Source organism: Triturus cristatus, chromosome 5_1 (genome assembly GCF_964204655.1).
Source record: "Triturus cristatus chromosome 5_1, aTriCri1.1, whole genome shotgun sequence".
NCBI classification, from domain to species: domain Eukaryota; kingdom Metazoa; phylum Chordata; class Amphibia; order Caudata; family Salamandridae; genus Triturus; species Triturus cristatus.
The window spans coordinates 147,218,570-147,240,868 of record NC_140587.1 but is presented as its reverse complement, the minus strand read 5'-3'; the positions used below and the strand labels follow the sequence as shown (position 1 = coordinate 147,240,868).

General features: G+C 41.9%; 1 protein-coding gene across 2 annotated transcripts in view; it reads right to left on the bottom strand.

Annotated features, from left to right (window-relative positions):
• Positions 1-22,299, bottom strand: part of LRRC14 (leucine rich repeat containing 14) — a 62,701-nt gene that overhangs the window by 9,255 nt on the left and 31,147 nt on the right. For both annotated transcript variants that reach the window (XM_085604670.1, XM_085604671.1), the window contains exon 3: positions 21,465-22,100. In XM_085604670.1, coding sequence (XP_085460796.1) covers positions 21,465-22,100 — 636 coding nt within the window. The remainder of the gene's footprint in view (positions 1-21,464; positions 22,101-22,299) is intronic.

Sequence of the window (22,299 nt, the reverse complement as noted above, 5' to 3'; positions counted from 1 at the left end):
TCATATTGGGAAATGCACCTATCTTAAGGCCCAGTGTAATAGAAACTTGGTCTGAGCTCAAAAACAAGGTGATACACTGGTTGCCTAAACAATGACAAAGCACAAATTGCCTTGCTAAAGAAATTATAATGGTCAGCAGAGTTGGGTGGATAGGAAAAGTAGCAAAGCCGGCTGTATTGTGGTGAACTTTTGTACCACTTATGTGGTAAGATCCCTCTGCTCTGCTCTTGCAAATAAATCTGGTGGCAGGTGCAATAACGGGACCTTTTCGAGCCGAGCCTCTGGGTTATTTTTATAGGTCAGAAATGTTTTTGGGTAAAACTGATATTCCTACACAAGCAGTATCCCAAGTTGGACAGAAAACTAATCGACACAATATGAGCTCTATAAATAAACACCAGATTACAATCCCAACAATGAACCGGTTCCTCCCCCTATCCTACTATGACGAACAGGATTGACAACAGGAGGTTGTGGGAGGATATGGCAGTTATCGTAGTGGTCCCTATTATGTAGACCTTGAAACAAGGGCCCCGGACATGGGTACTGTAACCTGGCAACGGATAAATATAGAGGAAAGAGTACAAGACCTACAGAACGTTGATCAGGGTACTTCAAACTGCCCAAATATGGAAAACTCAAAAGTAGTAATGAAGACCTGGAATACAGGAATAAAAAACAAATTATTAAATCCTGATTGGCTGGAGATTATCAGTCAAACACAACTAGTTTGTCTGCGAGAGACGTGGACACCAGATGACTTTTTTGTGTGGAGGGTTTTACTTCATTTTTAACCCCGGCAATTTGCGGGGGGCGGCAAGTGAGGCTTGGCAGTATTATTATCTACAACCCCTTTATTGAAAGTATTAAGGTCATATCTGTACTCCTCCTAATTTCAACTTATCCATCTATTTACTCAAAAAAAGGATAACCTGGTTATAACACATTTTTATAACAATGTCTTTGATAAAACCAAAGTAACGGTTATAATGGATTTAAGTAGGGAAATCAAACTATTCCTAGCCCTTATTAAGGACTATTATATTTTAATTTGAGTAAATGTTCTAGACAGGGATATGAAAGTTGTGGTTATGTTAAAACAAATGGAGAGGGTATGTTACACTTTCTGCACAACCCGTACGGAGAGGCACTAAATGAATTGATTCACAAATCTAATTTGGTTCTCCTGGAACCCACATATTATGGGAATGGAAGAAGAAGCACCGTCATTGATCACATCTTGGTGACAGAAAATGGTGAATGTCTAATAGGCTTGTTTACCGTTACCCTAAATGCCCTTAGTGACCATGCTGCACTGACATTGGTCCTTAATATAAATATTACAAGGTCGAAAAGCTTACAAAATATGAAAAAAATCAAAATACAGGGAAAAAGAGGTTTCTCTTTAAGACGGACTAATATTGATGGGAGAGCGAAAACAGAGGAAATTATGGCAGAGTCCCTTAGAGATTTCTATATAAGCACGGATTTTATGTCACCCCCTGATGCTTATTATGGAAACCTTCTGTAAAATCATGGCTAGAATCTCAGAGAAACGTAAGTGTTCAACCAGAGGGAAAGGTAACAGAAACAGGGGCTGGTTTAATACAGAATGTTCCTCGATAAATAGAAGACTAAGGAAAGCCTTAGGGGACACCCCAAGGGACAGAGGAAAAATCAACATGAGAACCATGTATAAAAATGCTCTAGATAAGAGGAAAAGAGTTGTAAAGGGAAAAGTATGGGGAGATCTGCTTCAGGCGGCTGATCTAAATGAGAACTCCCTTTTCTGGAAATAATAAACCAGCCATTCCTAAAGGAGAGAGGAGACCCAAAGACAGACATCTGTACAACAGGGGGAGTGGATAGAACATTTTAATATAATTTTTAACTTAGAAAGTAGTATTTTAAATTTGCCTCTTACACATTTATATCAAATTGAAGCTGTGGACATTCCCAATATAACTTTAGAGGAGGTCATCAATGCTCTAAATAAAGCAGCAAGTGGAAAGGCCTCTGGCCCAGAGGTGTTCCAATAGATATTTTTAAAGCATGTGTCACTTTATGGGTTCCGATGCTGACCCAAGTATGTAATTCTACTTTAAAGGGCTATCTCTGTTTTGTGGACAGAAAATATAATAGTCCCAATATTCAAAAAGGGTAACAGAGGGGATCCAAAATGCTACCGTCCAATATCTCTCCTGGACTCTAATTGCGAAAATAATGGGTAGAATTCTTCTGGGTAGGTTAGAACAATGAGTTGAAGAAAAATGCATACTTACTGATACACAATATGGGTTCAGGACTGATATTGGTACCACAGAACAAGGTGCTAATTTACATCTGTTAATAAATAAATATACAGTAGCAAAGACAGGCCAGGTGCACAAATGCTGTGCACAACTGAGCAGTGCAATTGATCTGGTAAACCATAAGTAGCTCTGGGAAACACTTGCGGATCTGAGAGCCCCTCGGGGCATTATTCAGTATCTGTCTCAATGGTATTCCTACCGTACTGCGCAGTTGCGATATGGACCAAATGAGGAACGTACAGATAGCTTTAAGGTCACCCGAGGCATTAGACAGAGTTGTGTTCTAGCTCCCCTGCTCTTCCCACACTATTTAAATGGGGTGGATGAATCTCTACAAAAAATCAAAGCTAATGCCCCCATTGTCGGTACTCGCCCTGTCCCCATCTTCTTATATGCAGATAATGCAGTCCTATCCAGAACAGCTAATGGGCTACAGCTCCTGATAAGTTTGTTAAATTTATGGATAATAAAGATATGAAGGTGAATCTGAAGAAACATTTTTTTTTTTTAGTTTTATAGAGTGCGAACTAGACCCGAGAAAATCGGGTATCAGAGCGCTTTACATGAGCACTAGTTTTGTTACAGAAGGACATTCATTTTTAGGTCTCGCCTAGCATTGCAGCGCGCATACACTGCTCGCTCTGCGAGACATATTGTTAGAGAGGAGATTTCAGAAGGGGGCTCGAAGCCCCACCGCTCATTTTCATTGGATGGAATCCTCGTTTATGGTAAACGGTGGCCTCCTATTGAAAATGAGGCTTCTTTGTTACCGCCCTTTTCGTCCAGCGCATCCGGACTGGATCTTCTGCCTTTCGGCTGTCGTGAATAAATTCCTTATCTTTAGGGGGGCCATCCATTTCTAATTAGCATGGTCTTAGCGCGTTCGCTTTAACTTTCGCGGCCGTGCTTGTTTTATGTATGTAGCCTTCATTTCTCTATGGGAATTAGTTCCGCAAGTTACTCTTACTTTGCCCGTCTAACTTCCAGCCCCCCAAATCTCCTCCACCTCCTCAGAGCATGGGGGGTGGGATGCTGCTCAGGGCAGGGTGATGTTTTGTTCTATTCAATTACGTGAAGGGATTTGGTTGTATTCTGAGACATCAATGCCTCGGCACGAGGCCTCGGCCCAAGCACGCTAGTTGCAGACCCCGAGCTCCTGCTCTGGATGGAAGATGCGACCTGGGGGCCGGGGCATTGTGGAATAAGGGGACGGCTCAATCCTGTGATTCTGAGCAAATCACGTTATCTCTTTGTGCCTAAAACGATGGACGCGTAAGCACTAGAATACCTTTTAGTTGAGTTTGCGCTAAATAAAACTAAAAGCCCGCACCCTCCCTTTACACTCACCATTTACCCCTCCCCCTTGTGCTGTATTCCTGCCCTTCCCCTCCTTCTTTGTTGTCCTCTTCACACCCCGGATACCCTCCATCTGTCAGTCTGCGGAGGGCTCCATCTGCCACTAATCGAGGGACGAGATCCAGACGCCTCCCCCGCCTCTCCCACCTCTCTGCTGAGAGCAGGCAGCACTGATCTCGCTTTCGTTCCACACAGCACACAGTTGTCACCTGTATGTGTTTTCAGCCTGTCTTTTAATACTGCTGTAACTGTAGACAGTATATAGTGTAACCTATATGTCTTTTGCGCAGGTGTGCTAGCCTTGTGTTACTTGTTTCACCCGTGTGCCTACTCTGTATTTGCGGCCCCTCTCTGGGGAAGTGGGTGTATTGGGGTGGTGTGTATTTCTTATGTGTACGTCAACCAGGCGTATGGCTACCAGTTGACTCGACGTCATCGCGATATAACTTTCCCAGGTCAGGGATTTCATTTCACCAATCATTGTATTTAGAGGTTGTAGCTTAACTGTTTTTGTTTTTTGTTTAGCACGATAGCACGAACTTGAACCAAAGATATTCTTCAGTACTCCTAGTCCTAACTGCACGCGCCCCAGTCATCACTGGTGATATGCATAGCTCTCCCCACTGCCCCCACACGCACTTTGAGACAGGATAAATAAACTTCAGTAAAGAAAGGTGAATACCATGTCCACTCAGAAATCTCAGTGGCATGAAAGGGGCTAGCATTCTCCCGAGATGCCAGGCCTCATGTGGTAGGCAAGAGTGGTAAAGGAAAGGGAGGGCTGTGTAGTACGCATGCACACTACTGGAGGGCTCCAGGCGGGGTCCCAGTGTCCCTACTGTTGGGAAAGTGTTGATTAGGTCTGAGTGACGCAGCTTGTGCTAATAAATTGTGCTGTGCCACTGGTGTAGACTGTAGAGGCGGTGTATATTTAGTTACCCACATTACTGTGTCTTGCAAGTGCTTACTGTCGTCACCCACCAACCTCAGGCTTTTGGGGTGAGGACAATTAGGGCTAGGAGCAATGAAAAGCTCCAGGAAGTAATATTGACATACCCTCCCTTGTCTTGGTGAGAAGTACCCAAGCTGTCACACCTGTATCTACAGTGATAGTAATCTCACACCTATCTAAACTATCAGGATCACACACCTATATCTTCAGAAATACTGATCTCACACCTACATCGGCAGTAAGAGTGATCTCACACCAATATCTGCAGTGATAATGATCTCACACCTATCCAACAGTAATTTAACATCACACCTATAGCTGCAGTGACAGTAATCTCACACCTATAACTCAAATAATAGTAACCTCACACCTACATCTGCAGTGATTGTAATCTCACACCTAGCTAAACAAATAATCACACACCTATATCTGCAGAAATGCTGATCTCACACCTATATATGCGGTAATAATAATATTGATACACACAAATGGGGCCGCTCCTATTTAGAATGATCTAAAGAAAACTGAGTAGTGTTATATGACTGAGTGTAGACATCTCACTAAAAGTTACGGACTGGCCTCACACACCACCTGGTGTCATGCTACATCATCGGCCAGTGCTCGCCCTTTAAAAACTTGGTTTGATAGAGGGCAGTAATAATAATATCACACCTACATCTGCAGTGATAGTGATCTCACACCTCTAACTGCAATCATAATAACAATACATCAGTAAATGTAATATCCACTAAGAGTCCTTAGTCCTAAGGGGGTATTAACATTTTTTATGCATTAAATTAATATGATAAAAAAACAATTCAATACTAAAAGCCAGTACCATTTACAATAGAAAACTCACACTAGTACAAATGCAATGCAATAGATTAGAGAATAACAACAAACTGAGCTATTGCCATTTGGCATTACACCATTTGATTAATGCTTCACAAAGGATTAAAAAAAACAAAAAAAGTTTACAATGCCAACAGCTCAAAATAATGTCAGTGCAAGACCTATTGCATTGTAAATGCTTGTTTTGTTAGGCACGGGGAGATTACGTGATTTGCCCAGAATCACAGGATGTTGAGTGTCGTTGCCGAGACTCGAACACGGTTCCTCAGCTTCGAGTTCGACCGCTCTAGCCGCAAGGCTACATCCTATGAGAGCTGGAAAAGGAAGAGCAAAAAATAGGATACATCATATAAAGGGGGAGAGGCTAAAGGAGATATTTTGTTTAATAGTTGGGCATTCAGTTTACTGCATCGGGGACTTGGGAAAGCCAATTAAATATGTCTGAAATGAAATTTTTAAGAGTGATAGAATCAATCTTTAGGTTCTCTAGTAAAATAGGCCAACACCAGATTAGAGAAATGCTAACGATGTACAATAGTAAATGCCTACCAAGCGCTGGCTATGGTGCTGCAGATACTAGAAAACCTGTTTCTCTGAAAGGATAGTGGCCATCCCGAAATCTAGCTCAACGTTGATAACACATGGCAGCACCTTTTCTAGTGGACGACCTACATATTAGGCCCATTATCTTCTGGTACAACATATGGAGCAAAACAGGGACACAGTTTACAAAGGAAATAATTTTAGATTGCCTCAGGCTAGATGCTTGGAAGAAAATTAAATGGCTGTTTGAAGAACAATTGACCCCGCTATAGGAGTAAAAGACACCGTTAAAATTCTTACCTACTCTAAAACAGAAGTTAGGACTCTACTTAGGGGACAAAGAGAAAAAAAGAGATTTTAACTAAAGTAAAAAAATCTACGGTAGTTAGCCACTTGCTACATTGTGTACAAGAGGGCCAGCCAAACTACCTGACAATTGTTAAAAATAGTCAGCAAAGATTTTACCTCACTAGACTCCAATTAGGCATATTGCTTATACAGTTCGCTTTACCAAACATTGGGGCATGGAATATCAGCCTACCAAAGTGCACGTCACGGTAAATCACGACAAAACACAATGCACATTATTTTGTGATTTTTATAAGGTTTTTAGGAACCTTTTTTAACCCCTCGTTTTAAAACTTATAGAAGCAAAGGGAAATGCGTCGGAATCAATACTGAATCACCATTAAATGGACAGGAAAATATTAGTTGATCCTTCCACAGAGACAATTTCTCAAGTTTCTTTAATATAAATAAACTTTGTCGACGAGAGCCAGAAGCGGGGATACTATGGCTGCCACGAGTCACAAGGATCAGCACTAAGGAAAAGAAGAGACCGAAGGCAAAGAACGAATAATGAACACGCAACCCCGGGTTTTTTAAATATACAGGAGCCGCGCTTAAAGGCTGCAAGAATTTAATTGTGAAGCCAATCCATCACAATTGATTGCGAAAATCCGGGGATTTCTAAATATCCAGTAGCCCACCCGCAAAAGAACCGTGCAAAGAGAGTAGTTCCGGCACGGAGGTGTGGAAACACCTTAAAGGAACCCTGTTTTTTACCCCAGTCCTGATGAGGCCCAAGATAGGTCAGGCTGAAACGCGTCAACCTTTCCTGGAGAAGCCCTATTTAAATTGAAATAACGACATTAAAAGTGAGAGAGTACTAAAAGATTAGAGAAGAACTTATAAACTGTGGTCCATTGTTGTACTCCCGAGTGATAAGAAGGGGCGATCTCATAACAGAATCCTTTTTGAGTATAAATGAATAGCATTTCTATTAGTGAATAGGGTAATTAGGGATTTTTAGGCTATCCATAGGATTATCAGCCTGTGGTGAAATATTGTATTGGCCATTTGAAAATTATGTACCTGAGATTGTTTTCAATTATTTTTCACAACTATTGCTTTCAATTGTTTTCAATTACATATATATATAACAAGCATTTACAATTGTCTCGGCATTGTTAAAGTTAGAGCTATTGGCATTGCTCATGACATTATTTTTGTTTGTTTTTAAAACATTTAAAGAAACAGCATTGTTATTTACAATGGCAATAGTTTAATCTCTCTCAAATGCGAGACCTATTGCATTTGCACCCACACACAGAGCCACACACACAAAGCCACCCACACGCACAGAGCCACCCACACAGAGCCACACACGCTGCTGCTGTGTCACAGATAATAAAGTGTCATATTTTTTCCCGGCACTATGACTGTTGTGAGAGGAAATTCACGGCGTGCACAGTGTGGGAATACGTGATCCACTTGTCAAAGGGACACCGTTTTAAGATTGTTTGGGAACCTTTTACTGCCAACAAATGAACATTATTATTGAAAGATGTATTAGATTAATTTTGCTTTAAAAATAAAAATAAAGTATTGCTGACTAATATAGCTAGCGAACATCCTTTTTCCATGCAAATGTGGGGCCCTGTTACACGTTCCCCCAAAGTGTATGGTTTTGAGTTCCTTGACCAGTACCCCCTTAACTTGTACTGGCACTTCGGAAACCGCCACACGGTTGTGATGGCTGGAAAGGGGGCGGGGGAGAGTTGTTGCTCTCTGATCTGTACACGCTTTTAGCCCCTAGGTGACCAATCTTGGTGGCTTAAACTGAACCCAGCTCTTCTATAAGAGGATAGATGCCATTGCACGAGGAGCGAGGCACGCCTGTCAGTGGGGCTGACCCCCACGAGCGGGGCCTGGCGAGGACCAGCAGGAACTGAGAGAGAGATTTAAAGTGGAGGGGATGAGGTCCGTCGGCTAGACTGCCGACTTTGGTGTTGGAAACCATGGTTTGAGCCTCGGGATCGCGTCCACATCCTGTGATTCTGGGCAAATCACTTAATTGTCCTGTGCCTGAATGTGTAATGTAAATACGGTGCTCGTGTAAAGCGCTCCAATACCTTCAGGTCGAGTTTGCGCTATATAAATATGCAACAACAACAACAACAACAACAAAAAAAAAAGATCTGTGGACTGCGGAGAGAGGATGGTTGAGAGATCTGAGGTCTGTGGACTGAGGCAGAAGACGAGGGGCTGAGTAGACAGACACCGAGTGAGATGTGAAAGAGGTCGACAGGCTCCGGAGGTGCAAGTCGGGCAGAAGATTTGCCGACTGTGGAGCGAGAATGGAAGGGAGAGATCTGCGGTCTGTGAGCAGAGGCAGATGATGGGCTGAGAGAGATCCTGAGTGAGAAGAGAGACCTGCGGGCTCCGGAGTGGCTTGTCAGGGGAGGGAAGGAGATCTGTGGACTGTGGAGAGAGGCTGAGAAGAGGATGGGTGAGAGATCTGTGGGCTGAGCACAGAGTTAGTGAGAAGAGGCTGGAAAGGAGATCAGGAGGATCCCATTGAAGAGGATGAGAGGGAGATCTGCTGTGGGCAGTGAGGGGAGATGAGTACAGAGTTAGTGAGAAGAGAGGCTACCAGAGAACAGCAGGCGGGAAGGTCTGGGGTCTGCCGAGGGACGGAAAAGGGTGTGTTACTGGGAACTGCAAATTGTGGACAATAAAAGGGGTGGTCTGCGGACAGTGGACGGAGGAAGCCACCGGCTGAGCAACAGATACAGGACTGGAGCGGCAGCACAAAATTAAAAACAACAGCCCCTATAATTAGGAGGTTGTTGTGGGTGGTGGCAGGCCGCTTTCACTTACCCGTGTGTTACTGTGACCTCGACGTTCTCAAGCCTGGCTTCGGCACAGTGGGCTTCGGCTCGATCAACTGTGCGCTCGTCCTGTGACCGAGCGAGCCGCCGTGAGAACAGAACCAAAGCACTCGTCGCCAACAAAAGGACACGAATAGCGTTCTCCAAAGCCACCTATGAGAGGCTACCAGAGAACAGCAGGCGGGAAGGCCTGGGGTCTGCCGAGGGACGGAAAAGGGTGTGTGACTGGGAACTGCAAATTGTGGACAATAGAAGGGGTGGTCTGGGGACAGTGGGCGGAGGAAGCCTCCGGCTGAGCAACAGATACAGGACTGGAGCGGCAGCACAAAATTAAAAACAACAGCCCCTATAATTAGGAGGTTGTTGTGGGTTGTGGCGGGCCGCTTTCACTTACCCGTGTGTTAGCGTGACCTCGACGTTCTCAAGCTGGACTTCGGCACAGTGGGCTTCGGCTTGATCAACTGTGCACCCGTCCTGTGACCGAGGGAGCCGCCATGAGAACAGAACCAAAGCACTCCCCGCCAACAAAAGAACATGAATAGCGTTCTCCAAAGCCACCTTTTTTTTTGTGTGCATATTAATATAGCGCGAACTCGAACCGAAGGATCAACAAGCGCAGCCTTCGGTAGCCGAGACCTAATAAACATGAGAAGGTCCCTGTAAAACAAAAAAAAAAAAAAAAAAAAAAAAAAAAAAAAAAAAAAAAACCACACAACACGCCCACCAGTGTAAAAGGGACGGGCTTAAAAAAGAGAAAGAAGCGAAAAAACACCCCCCCGAATCCGAAAAAGACAGGGCTTGTTGTGACAGACAAAGCTCTTCTCCAATGGCTGACCAGCATTTAAGAGGCCAGCCAATGGAGAAGAGGGGCGGGTTCAAGCCCCACTACTGAAAAACGTTAAATCCCGCAAGCAAGACTGCGCAAGCGCAGCCTTCTCTAGCCGAGACCTAATATGGAGAACTACAGCTTGTGGTAGTGACATTTATTTATATTAAAGAAACTTGAGAAATTGTCTCTGTGGAAGGATTAACTAATATTTTCCTGTCCAGTTAATGGTGATTCAGTATTGATTCCTACGCATTTCCCTTTCCTTCTATAAGTTTATATATGCCCAGATGCGTTCGGAGTATTAGGGCTACCCCCTTGTTGCTATTACCTCTTTTTAAAACTGGCAAATATATCTATTATCAGGATGCTTTTATCTATTTATGTGCCTTCGAAAATAGTGAAATCTGCTATATCATTCATTACAATGGGCATAGGAAGAAGGGAAAAATTGGCACACTGGGAGGTTTTCACCTATGAGTTATCAGAGTAAACTTGTATCTCCCAGCTCAATTGTATAGTATGAATTCTATCACTTATAGTGAATAAATACTGGGTAGGGTCTGAAGCTACGCGATCAGTAATGGCCCTTAGACTCTTACATAGACCTTTGCTGGTCCCTAAGAGACAGTTCTATGTCCGCAAATCATAAGTGTTCTGGGGAATCTGTAGGAGGAAGACGTATTTGTATGTAAATGTGAATCAAGGATTGGTTTTTACTTTGTACTATTTGTATGTAAATGTGAATCAAGGATTGGTTTTTACTTTGTACTTTTATGGTTTTATGCTTATAAACCGAATAAAGTTTTTGAATTGAATTGACTTGTTTCTGTTGTGGGAAGGAGACAGGGAGGACTTTAAGAATTTTATTGAATCTCTGAACGACAACCCACAGAAATTCAAATATACTTTTGAAATCAGCAATGTACAATTACATTATTTAGATATAAATGTGTATATAAAAGACAATAAATTTTGCACTAAGATTTGCAGAAAAGCGACCAGCAGTAACAACATTCTCCACGCCAATAGTGCGCACCCCAAAGCTTTGAAATGGTGTGTCCCCTATTGGGAATTTCTACAAGCAAACAGAAATTGTTCAGAGACAGAAGAATTTGAAATACAAGTTGGAGAAATTTACTATCGTTTCGAAACAAGAGGTTACCCAAACCAGTACTAAATGATAGCATGGATGGAAAGAGTTTAGACCAAGCAAAAAGAAGGATTACTTGTAGTGAAACCTAAGAGACATGGAGAGGAACCGATAAGGTTTATAAAGGAATATAAACCTTCCCACCTAGAAATAAGGGAACTTCTGAGGAAAAAGTGGCCAATTGTAAGAATTGACAAAACTTTGAAAGAGGCAATTGCAGAATATCCTAATATCACGTACAAAAAACTCCATCTCAGGGGACAGATTAACAAATATACAAACAGAAGAAGCAGCTATGAGGAACTGGCTTTAGACCACCAGAAAAGGATTTTAAAAATGTCAAAAATGTAAAGCCTGTCAGTATGCCTTTAATAAGACACCATTTACATCTCAAAATGGCAGGTTGAACTCCATTAAGGAATGGATAACACGTGAAACTACTTAAGTAGTGTATATTTTAGTGCTCTTTTGGACAAAAATATGTGGGCAGCACGGTGAATAAATTAAAATTAAGAATTCTACAGCACATAAGGGCCATAAAAAACATGGAATTTTCACACTCAATGCCAAGAATTTATGAGAATCACATGATGGTGACATTAGGAATCTGCAATCCTATGGTATCCAGTTCATTCGAAAGCAGCCCCGTGGGGGAAATCGTGAACAGGAGCTGCGAACAATGGATCATAATTATGAACATTAGTAGACATATTTGTTATTTATTAAATCAAATGGTTTAGCTTGTTCAGTGAGAGATAAATAATAGAAAAAGCATTTGTGTATTTATTTAGTGGGTATTAAAAGCCGGATGGTGAGGTGTTTTAGGCAGGGATTACCTACAGAGGGTAAGAAGAAGAGATGAGCCTGCGATAAAAAATATTGCATTAGAATGGAATTTGGAATACAATGTGGATCCTCCACATTAAGCTATTCAGAAAAACAAAACATAGGAATGTCGAACCATACTGCTAGATTTTATAATATAAACAATTCTTTTATTCATCATATCTTAATATGTAACAACCTGTCTCCTTCTCCCCCGTTTTCTTTATATATTTAGCAAATTTGCAAATTAAGGTAACATCTTGGACAAGCTGTCACGAATAGGAAAGTAGCTTACTAAACAGGATCTCCTATATTGAGCACTACATGTATATAGCACTTTAATTAGATTCATGTATTTTGCAAAGCTGCACACACTTCTTACTTTTAAACAAATATGCATATTAAGACAATGGTTGGGATTATTGTTGCTTCTAATAGGAGAATAGTGTACTCTACAAAGATGAAACTGGATTTGAAATACTGTAAGCACTGAATACTTTTTTCATGTATTTTACAAATTTGCACTTTGAGCTAATAAGTTTGAGTAGAGTTACCTTTAATATGAAAGAAGTTGGTTAAATACACCTTACATTTCTATTTGGAGAACTGTACGCAATAGCACTTTAGATAGATCGAAGAATGAGGGAATTTGGTTATATTAACATAAAGCAGAGAAGAGAAAAAGAGGAGGGTCTCTGGAAGAAGAAATATGAAAGACAATTTGCATGAGAAAGCAAATTATATTTAGAAAGGTACAGCTACTTAAGCAATCTAAGTTTCCTATATGCAATGAATTGGGGGAGAAGAAGCATTAAGTTGTACACTGTTCATGAAAATTCAAAATGACCCCCTCCCCCCCTCCTTTAAATCCAGGGTAAACACTATGGTTTGAATAGCATAACAGATGGATTGACAGGGTGAAAATTCACTGAGAATTAAATCCTAAAGGACATCATTGCTATTTGTACACTTACTGGCTTTTGTATTTCTTAATTGCGAGATTGTACATTGTATAAATTTGAAATGTATTTTCTCTTCTTTGGGACATTTGCCCTCTCTCCCATTTTCTTTTGCTCCTCTTGTTTCCCTCTATGTACCTCTCTCCTCACCTTTATTTTCCTTTTTTCTCCCATCCACAAAAATACATTTCTGATGAGATTTATAAATTTGGAGAAATAACTAGTGTACTTTACAGTTATTTGCATATGATCGTTTTCTGAAACAAAACAAACACATAGAATGGATAAAAAGAATGCAGGAATGGACTAATTCTGTAAATGTTTTTCAATAGTGCATGTTTGACTCCTATTTAAAACAAAGAAAAACCACCAGCCACCTTTTTCCAAAACAACAATCCAAGAATACAATAGCCCCACCGCTCCATTCGTTCAGACAAATTTTGATGAATTTATGAACCTGATCAAAGCACACAGCCCTGCCGGTAGCCCTTCTTACCCCCGTGCACCACAAACCTTCAAAAAATATTCTTCTACAACCTCTGCTGCCACACAAGTAGGAAGAATCATCAACAATTGCTTAACTACCAGAAGAACTAAAAAAGTGATACATATGCATATTTCTGAAGAAAACAAACCTGGACATGCTGAACCCAGACAACTACAGACAGATTGCAAATGGACCTTTCTTGGTCAAACTGATAAAAAGAGCAGCATTCACCCAGATGTCACAATTCATTGACAAAAATGCCATACTTTCAGACTTCCAAATGGGATTCCATCCAGGAGGAGGCACAGAATCTGCCCTCGTTCGCATATGGGATGATTTTAAGAACTCAGTTGAACAGAACAGGGTTGCTGCACTACTCCTCTTGGGCCTCTCAGCTGCATTTGACACAGTTGACCAGGACACACTGATACAAAGATTCTACAAAGCCGGCATTGAGGGGACTGCGCTCGACTGATCACGTCCTACCTTCAGATCAGAACTAATGTCATCCATACCCCACCTTTCTCTGCCAAATTGTACTTCACAAAAGCAGGGGTCCCCCAAGGCTTTATCATCTCACCCATGCTTTTCAACATCTACATGAAGGTATTACCGGCACTGATCAATCAATTTCACCTCACGTGCTAGAACTATGCAGATGACACACAAATACTCCTGCAACTGAAATGCCCCAAAGACACTGGAAACTCACCAATTTTCAGTTGTCCCAAAGCTGTGGATCAATGGATGACATGGAGCCATCTCAAAATTAATGTTTCCAAAACGGAAATATTCACGTGTGACGAGTTGAAAAATTATGACCCACTCGCCACATGTCCCGATTATCCGGGAACACTGCCTAAAGTATCAAAGGAAGTAAGAAACCTCGGAATGACTATGGACGCCAAGCTATCAATGATTGCCCAAGTGGACAAACTAGCAAGATCAAGCTTTGCTACGATAAAAACTCTGCGACGCATCTTGCCCCACCTGGGATTCCCACACAAGGTCCAAACTACCATCTCTCCTGCTCTGTTCAAACTCGATTACGCCAATTTCATCTACCACGGATCACCTTTAACAACTATGAAAAGACTACAGTGGATTCAGAACTCTGCTGCCAGACTATCCTTACATATAAAACCACAAGCCCACATCTCCGCTGTCTTGAAAGTTCTACATAGGTTACCGGTTGCCAGAAGATCCATGTTCAAGGCGTTTTGTATCCCCCACAAAGCGATACATGGAACAGGACCGCTCTTCATCAGGAATAAAATCACGCAATACATTCAACAAAATAACCTCCGCTCTAGAGTGGCATCTCACCTCAGAATCCCACAATACAAAGAAAAAAAACATGGGTGGCACATCCTTCTCTGTTCAAGCAGCCAAACTATGGAACTCTTTACCCCTAAACAAAAGATCCATGGATAACCACCTTATCTTCAGAAGACTACTCAAGAATTGGCTCTTCCCCACATAACCACCATACGCAAATAGAAATACATCATATCCCTCTATATACAAGCATTTATTTGGCCTACAGATGTGTACCTGCATACTTTTTGTGCTTTGTATAAATATGTATAATAATTATGTTTTTATAAATGTAGATATCCATTAGTTCTGCTCAACAAATGTACATATTATTTATAATTACATTATTCTATGTTTAACATGTATATAGGTGACTGCATAAACAAGTAAATCTTTTATCAAAGCTATTTATCTACAACTGCTTCACTATCGAATTACAAAACGAAAATAAAAAGTACAGCAACACTTAAAAACTTGAAAGTCTGAGATTATTAAATGCAACTTTAATCTACATATATTACCTTCTTTATACATATATACCTTCCATCTACTGATGATATACCTTCCGAGTACTTATGTCGCTTTATATCTATTACTTTGCTTCCAATTCAGCATATCCTACACTAACATAGATCTCTCACAATATATCCTCTACATCAACTCTGAATCATCTCATGCTTTATTCCGCTACTCTCTCCAATGCACTACCCCATTTTTCACCCTATACCTCTCTCAATATATCCCCTCCCTCCACTCTTCTATTCATCCCAAACCACTACTATGATCCCCAAAATAAACCCTTTCTAGACTCTTCCCTCCTCTACCCCTCCCTGCATCATCTCACACCTCTTTTACTATTCGGATCTCCTAAACAAGCCTTTTTAAACCCTTCCCCCTGACTCCCCCCCCCCCCAGCCCTCCCTTATTCATCTCAAACCCCTACACCCTTCCTTCTTCTATCCCTCCACCATTTCTTTTACAATCCAAATAACAGACTAACATGTCCACCGCTCAAATCAATGAATTTAATATTTCCTTAATATTTCCCTACACTAATTCACCACTAATCCTTTTTGGGTTCCAGAGTAGTCTGCTATTCGCCGAAAAGTGCTACACCACCTCATCAGGGGAGCAAGCGCTATATAAATTCAACCCCTTCCCTCCACTATCCTTTTCAATCCAAATAAACTAACATGTCCACAACTCAAATTAATTTCATATTTCACTAGACTAATTCACCACTAATCCTTTTCTGAAAAAAACCAAAAGGTTACCGGAACGTTATAATTAGGTTCAGATTTTACATACACAAAACCTTAGAAATTCAGCCAGTTATTGTTATCTCAAGTAACTAGAACTCGTGTTCTACGGTAACTATAACTCGTGCCCTCACTATGCACTGCTAATTACCCCACATATTACACCAGTCATGACATTTTCTATGACATCATTGATATCACTGCAACATTTACAGTGAAATGATTGATAGATCAAAAAAAAAAAACTGTGCATGGTTGGAATTGAGATTGTTGTGTTACTAATAACATTTGCACCATTTGCCGAGTCTCTAAGAAACTTTCCAAAAGGTGATACATTTGGACTAGTTTCTGCAAGGAAAGTTTAGGGGTAGTCCGTCAAGCGAGGGCCCAGAAATAAGGGGGTCCTAAAATGAAAAATGACAATGCTTTTTCCATAGACTTCTTTAGATTGGGTTACAGTAAAAACTGCTGAATGAAATTACACCAAATTTGTCAGGAAGCTCGATCTTGTTAGGCAGAATGTGTTTTTTTAAAAAACTATTTTGTGTAAATCCATCCAGTAGTATTTGAGGAAATAAGGTTGGAATGTATTTGTATATCTGTACGGTTGGGTTCGAGGGACTCTCTTGAGAGTCGCTCAAACCCAATTTTAAACGAACATTGGCAGAGCTAATAGGTCTCGCCAATGAGAGAGCTACTTGCTGTGGCAATGTGTTTTAGCCACGTTGTTCAGCGTTGTTCTAAAAGTGAGTGTAGTGGGGCGGGTAATAGTCTAACGCATTTAAAGGCACATTCCCACATCACAAATACTGATCACGCATTTATAGTGCCTCTTCACTTGTCGAGGAGCTTTGTTGTAAAAGTGACAAGTGTGCAGCAGCACTCGTTGTTTACCCTTTTAATGTGACACAGGTGTGACCAGGGCACAGAGACAAGGTGACACTGGGGGCTTTCAACTATTTAATTCAGGCGCTCCTCTTATTTGCATTTAGTCTGGCCCCCGCACCGTCTGTGCTGCTGTACTTGGGTCCTGCTCTTTCTTTGCAGGATGAAATTAAGGAGTATCATTGTGCGATCCGGGCAAAATAACAGCAGGGTCATTTCCGCACCTGGACAACCACATGTACCGGATACACAGCCGGCCTTCTCAGCAGCACATTGCACGTATCAGAGTTTTTAATGGCAGTAAGTGTTGCACCCAATACTAGAGCTCAGAGCTCTACTGTGCACTTTCTCCAGAGTTGGCTGAACTGTCAGAGCGAGGCACACAGTGGCAGTCTGGCCAGTGCACCCAGACTGCAGCAGGAAACAGTCAGTTCACCAAGGCCCTGCTGAAAATCAGCCGGAAACAGTGACATTTCATTCAAGTAAGTTGTAGCTTGAGTCAAATGTTCTCCCACGGCAAAAAGTCACGTATGACGAGAGAAGAAGTAAAGACAGCCAGGCTACCGAGATACTGAAGTCAGACATGCACTGAAGTAAGAGCACGAAACACAAGAGACTGATTGTTTATTTAAGTTTAAAATCAGTGTCACAGTCACAGCAGTGCATGCACCTCTAGTGTCCCGTGTCAAACTCAACCCTGCTAATCTCATGGCAAATTATGCACTTACATATTTAGGTCGAGCCTGGGCAGCGCATGTGCTGCTTTGGAGGCATCCTATATTCAGGTATGGACTTGAAGCTCCGCCCATTTCCCGCCCAGCTTTTACATTGGCTCCTGTTACTGACCTTTCTAAATCGTTGCTTTTGATTCATGAGTAGGCTTAGTATCCCTCCTTAGTACTGCTTTGTCTGCATTTGTAACCCCCCAAAAGGACTGGACTTTACACTTGTGCTGTTACACGGTCTGTTTTATCTACAGTATGTGAGCACTATTTTCTTTAATGTCTTTAATCTAGCTGCTGTTGCAGGCACGACAGGCTCTCCCTAACCCACCCTGTTTTAATTTCCGTGCGTGCCCAATCCTGGACGCTGCGCTTTATCTTTGAAAAATGCTCCCTGCACAGCCCAGCACTTCTGCGCGCGCTATGCTGCTTAACAAATGTTTTTTTTTTGTGAAAGCGCCCCATACCACACTTTCACTTGAATGGCAGCTGCACCTTTCTATAGACAAGTTGCGTCCTTAAGAAAGGGGCTCGGCCACCATTGAAGTCAAAGCGCGGCATGGGGGGGCTTTTACATAAAAATCAAAGCTTTTGTTAACTTAAACAAATGCTTTTTTTTTGTAAAAGTGTTCCATACCGCGCTTTCACTTTAATGGCAGCTGCGCACCTTTCTTTAAACGCAGGCCGTCTAAAGAAAGGGTTGTGTCTGCCATTAAAGTGAAAGCACGGCATGGGGCGCTTTCACAAACAGGCATTTGTAATGCAATAGGTCTCGCATTAGCGAGAGTTTAAGCTATTGGCATTGTAAATGACAATGCCTTTTTTTATGTTTAAAAACCAAAACATAAATAAAAGACATTGTCATTTACAATCAACGGACGATAGGTACAAAGCGAGGGACGCACCTTGACGAAGTAAGAGTGTGGATGGATGGATGATGAAACGAAGAAGCAAATATTTGTTTCTCCTTTACAACTTATGCAATTATTCAGATCTTATTGCATTTATTCAGAATTTTGGTCTTGCATATTTTGTTGACTTGGTCCCCCAGAGTTTGACTACAGGGGTCCCTCTTCCCCCTTCCCATGGGACAATCCCACACCTGAAATAGGGTAAGTTTGTGAGCTGGTCTTACAACTACTTGAGTTTCTGAGCACTACGTTTGCAGTGACACGTGTGCTCACCACATGCACTTCCAAATTGTGTTGTGTGCAAGTCTTTCAGACTGATTTCTTTTTACGCCATGCATTGTATGCAATCCTGCTGATAAATGTCATATACTATTTTCTTTACAGGTGTCTTGAAACATAGTTGTAAGAGTTGGATTAGTGGCAACCTACGAATAGTGGATTTGTCTCTGTCTCTCGGAGACGAAACTGGAGCCCTTTTCTCTTCACGCCCTGATGAATGCCATGGAGCCCCCGGGCCGTTTAGGCAGAAACATGTTGGCAACACAGATGGAGATGGGGTACTAACCCCCCCCCCCCCCCCCCCAGTCTCCGAAAAATCCCCCTTTTAATATCGAGCACAAACTGCATTATTTAAATATTTTACGCAGTACTGCGCATCGGTTTTTAGAATCACTCACTCACTTTTTCAGCCCGAGCCCCCACTTAGTGTTAGAAGTGCCTCCCTGTCTCCAGGTGCAGGCCCACCCTTTATCAAACGCGGTTTTTAAAGGGCGAGGACAGCCGATGATGAAGCATGACACCTGGTGGTGTGTGAGGCCAGTCCATACAATTTTTGTAATGTCCAACACCACCTAATCATTGGCATAATGTGCCTCTATTTGTATTAGAAATCAGTTTTCTGAATAGGGTAGCTTTTGTTGTGTGTTACATTGTCATTTACAACGCCAATAGCTCAAACTTGTGTAAATGCAAGACCTATAGCATTGTAAATGCTTGTTTGTTCATGCTTTGTGTCCCAAACTTACGTCAGTCATCTCTGTGTTTGATACGCATGGCAGGAAGGAAAAATGATTTTGTTCTTTTGTATGTCAGATTCTATATAACACTTACATTTTCCTTGCTGCTGCTTGTTTTAACACACTGCTGATTCCTCCATTTATTCTAGGCTACCCCTCCTCTTTGTATTCTGTCCACTGTCTGACCTTGCCTGGCTCAAGCGGACTAAGAATGCTGAGCGAGGTCCCTGCTTCCAAAATGCTATTTTCGTCCAGGTGCATATCAGTGCCACAATTTCCTTACACTCACACTTGCAAAGGTGAAGTCACCGGCACTCTGATAGGAATTTGCAGAAGGCTGTCTGACCATCTCGCTACATAAACAGCTTTTTGTAGATCAAGGAGGACCACATCCGCATAGGATTCACTCAAAATGGGGGTGGGGGGGGGGGGGGGGCGGTGAGGGGAAAACAAACAAAGATCAAGAGGGATGAAAAGGTGCGAAGGGAAATGAAACATGGATAAAAAGGATAGAGAGGTGCCTGAAAGGAAAGAGAGACAGGCGGGACAAGGATGAGAGGTGTGATAAGAGAGGCACAACACAGTAAAGGAAGCCCAAGCAGGAGAAGGAGAAATTCTCACTCATAACATTGAATGTCACTCATAAGTAAACTGAAGTTGTGAAAATGTCACACTAAAGCAAACTGAAACCTTGAAAGCTATGCTAATGGTAGACTCAGTAGAATTCAGTGTTGCATTAGGGTGTGTCTTCTGTGTACGATGACAATTTTGGATTGAAAGGTCATCAAGCCAGACAGGGACTATCTTTGGGGTCCCTCGGTAAACAGAGGTTATAGACCCAGCCTTGATTTGACCACATGAACTTCTTCTAGTTGTTCCAAAATTTAAACCGAGTGTTTTTCATCAATACCCACCAAACGAGCGATTGTCATTCCACCTTGTCCCAGGCTCATCAGCTTGATTCAATCCTAGGCGGTGCTCAGCAGCTGGTAGTGCATTGTAGTTTACGGCATCTTGCGCTCTAAAAGTCAGCCTATTGCTTTCTGCTTGAAATGCCTTTCGACAAGGAAATATTTTTAAATGCAAAGATGCTACTAGAGATTTCTTTCATTAGGAAATTTGGAAATTGCCATTTCTCTCAAAAGACTTAAACACCTTAGCAAAGAGGACCAGAAAAGTAGGTGAGCACCAAGAAGGATTACATATGAACATCTGATACCCTGTGAGTAAGGAGAGGAATTCAATGAACACTAGCAAAGATCAAAAATGTAAGTGCTTAAAAAAAAAAATAAGGAGGTTCAAAGTGTCTGTGAGATCTTCTGTCATTGATGGAGGTTGGCTGCCTTGTTTTGAAAGACTTCTATATTAACATTAAATTAGTATTTTTTCCTAGTCGGAGCCAGTGAGGAGTATTTTTGACAGGTCACACACGTGACTATTATATCAGAAGTTGGTGAAAAGTCTTGATGCAGAGTTTAAAAAGCTTTGCTATCAGTGGATTTTGCGACCAGAAGGCACAGTGCATTAAAAATGGTCAATTAAATCAGGCTCACCATCCGATAGGAACCCATTGGCCTCATGTGACAGTCTCATGCTCCTTCATCGCCACAACCTATATACACCACACAGAGTGAATGAGAAACCTCTACTAACAGAGGTATCACTTAACCAATCCTTGCACTTTTAAGTCTCCCATCCCATCAGAAAACATTAACCCATGTATTGATCTGAACATTTGCCGCTGGATTTTCATCATGACCTCCAACCACAATCCCTCCTAACTTTGCCTTCACTGTTCAACGGGCTACATTCCTATCAAGCAATTAAAATCAACCAACAAAAAAAAAAAAAAAAAATACATTAGTGCACATACACAGCACCATGAACAAAAGTGTCTGGAGTTCAGTGATTTTTACCTAAGCAGTTGTCTCAGTCTTCCGGAGAGTCTTGATGATCCCAAGTTCAGTTCCTTGAGGCTGGACAGTCTCCCGAGCTCGGTGGCAAAACTTTGTAGGCCTTTATCCATCTCAGCAGACAATCTTCTGACATCAATGTTATTGTAAGGCAATTTCAAACTGAGCAGGCCTGTAAACTTGGCCATATATGGAAGCAGCATGTTCAGACCAGGGAGCCCCAGATTATTAAACCTCAGGTCCACTTGGCGAACACTTCCAGAATCCAGGAGTTCCAAAAGCTCCACTGTGCTGCGGATGGGAAGCTCCTCAGCTCGGAAATCCCGGCACTTCAAGCGCAGAGGGCTGTTGTTGCTGACCTGCAAGGCCTCTTTGAGAACCCCGGCAGAAGTGCTGTTCACAAACAGGTCCATACGCACCTCCACATACATCTGGTCCTCGGGGGCAGGTGCAGGTACCAAGGTATTCCCCATTCCCTTCCTCCGCTTCCATACACACCTAGCTTCTTCGCCCTGCCGCTTTGACGCCTCAATGCAGGCTTTGGCTAGTGTCACAGTTTGAGACCAGAGACTCACTGCTTCGGGGTCGATTCCTCCATCCTGTAGGCCTGTCATGTCTAAAAGTCTCAGCTGCTGCCGCCTTGGAGTAAAGAAAGGTAGAAATAATGCATATGGAATTTTATATGTACAACTTCACCTGAATATTCACACATTTAGGTACATTCTAAGCAAAAAATTAATGATTACCGGAAAATAGCTAAACGGTATGTTTACATTTCACAGACTTTAGCTCTGTGTGTACACACAGCTTATGCTTAGTTTTTCTTTGGTTGCCCCAG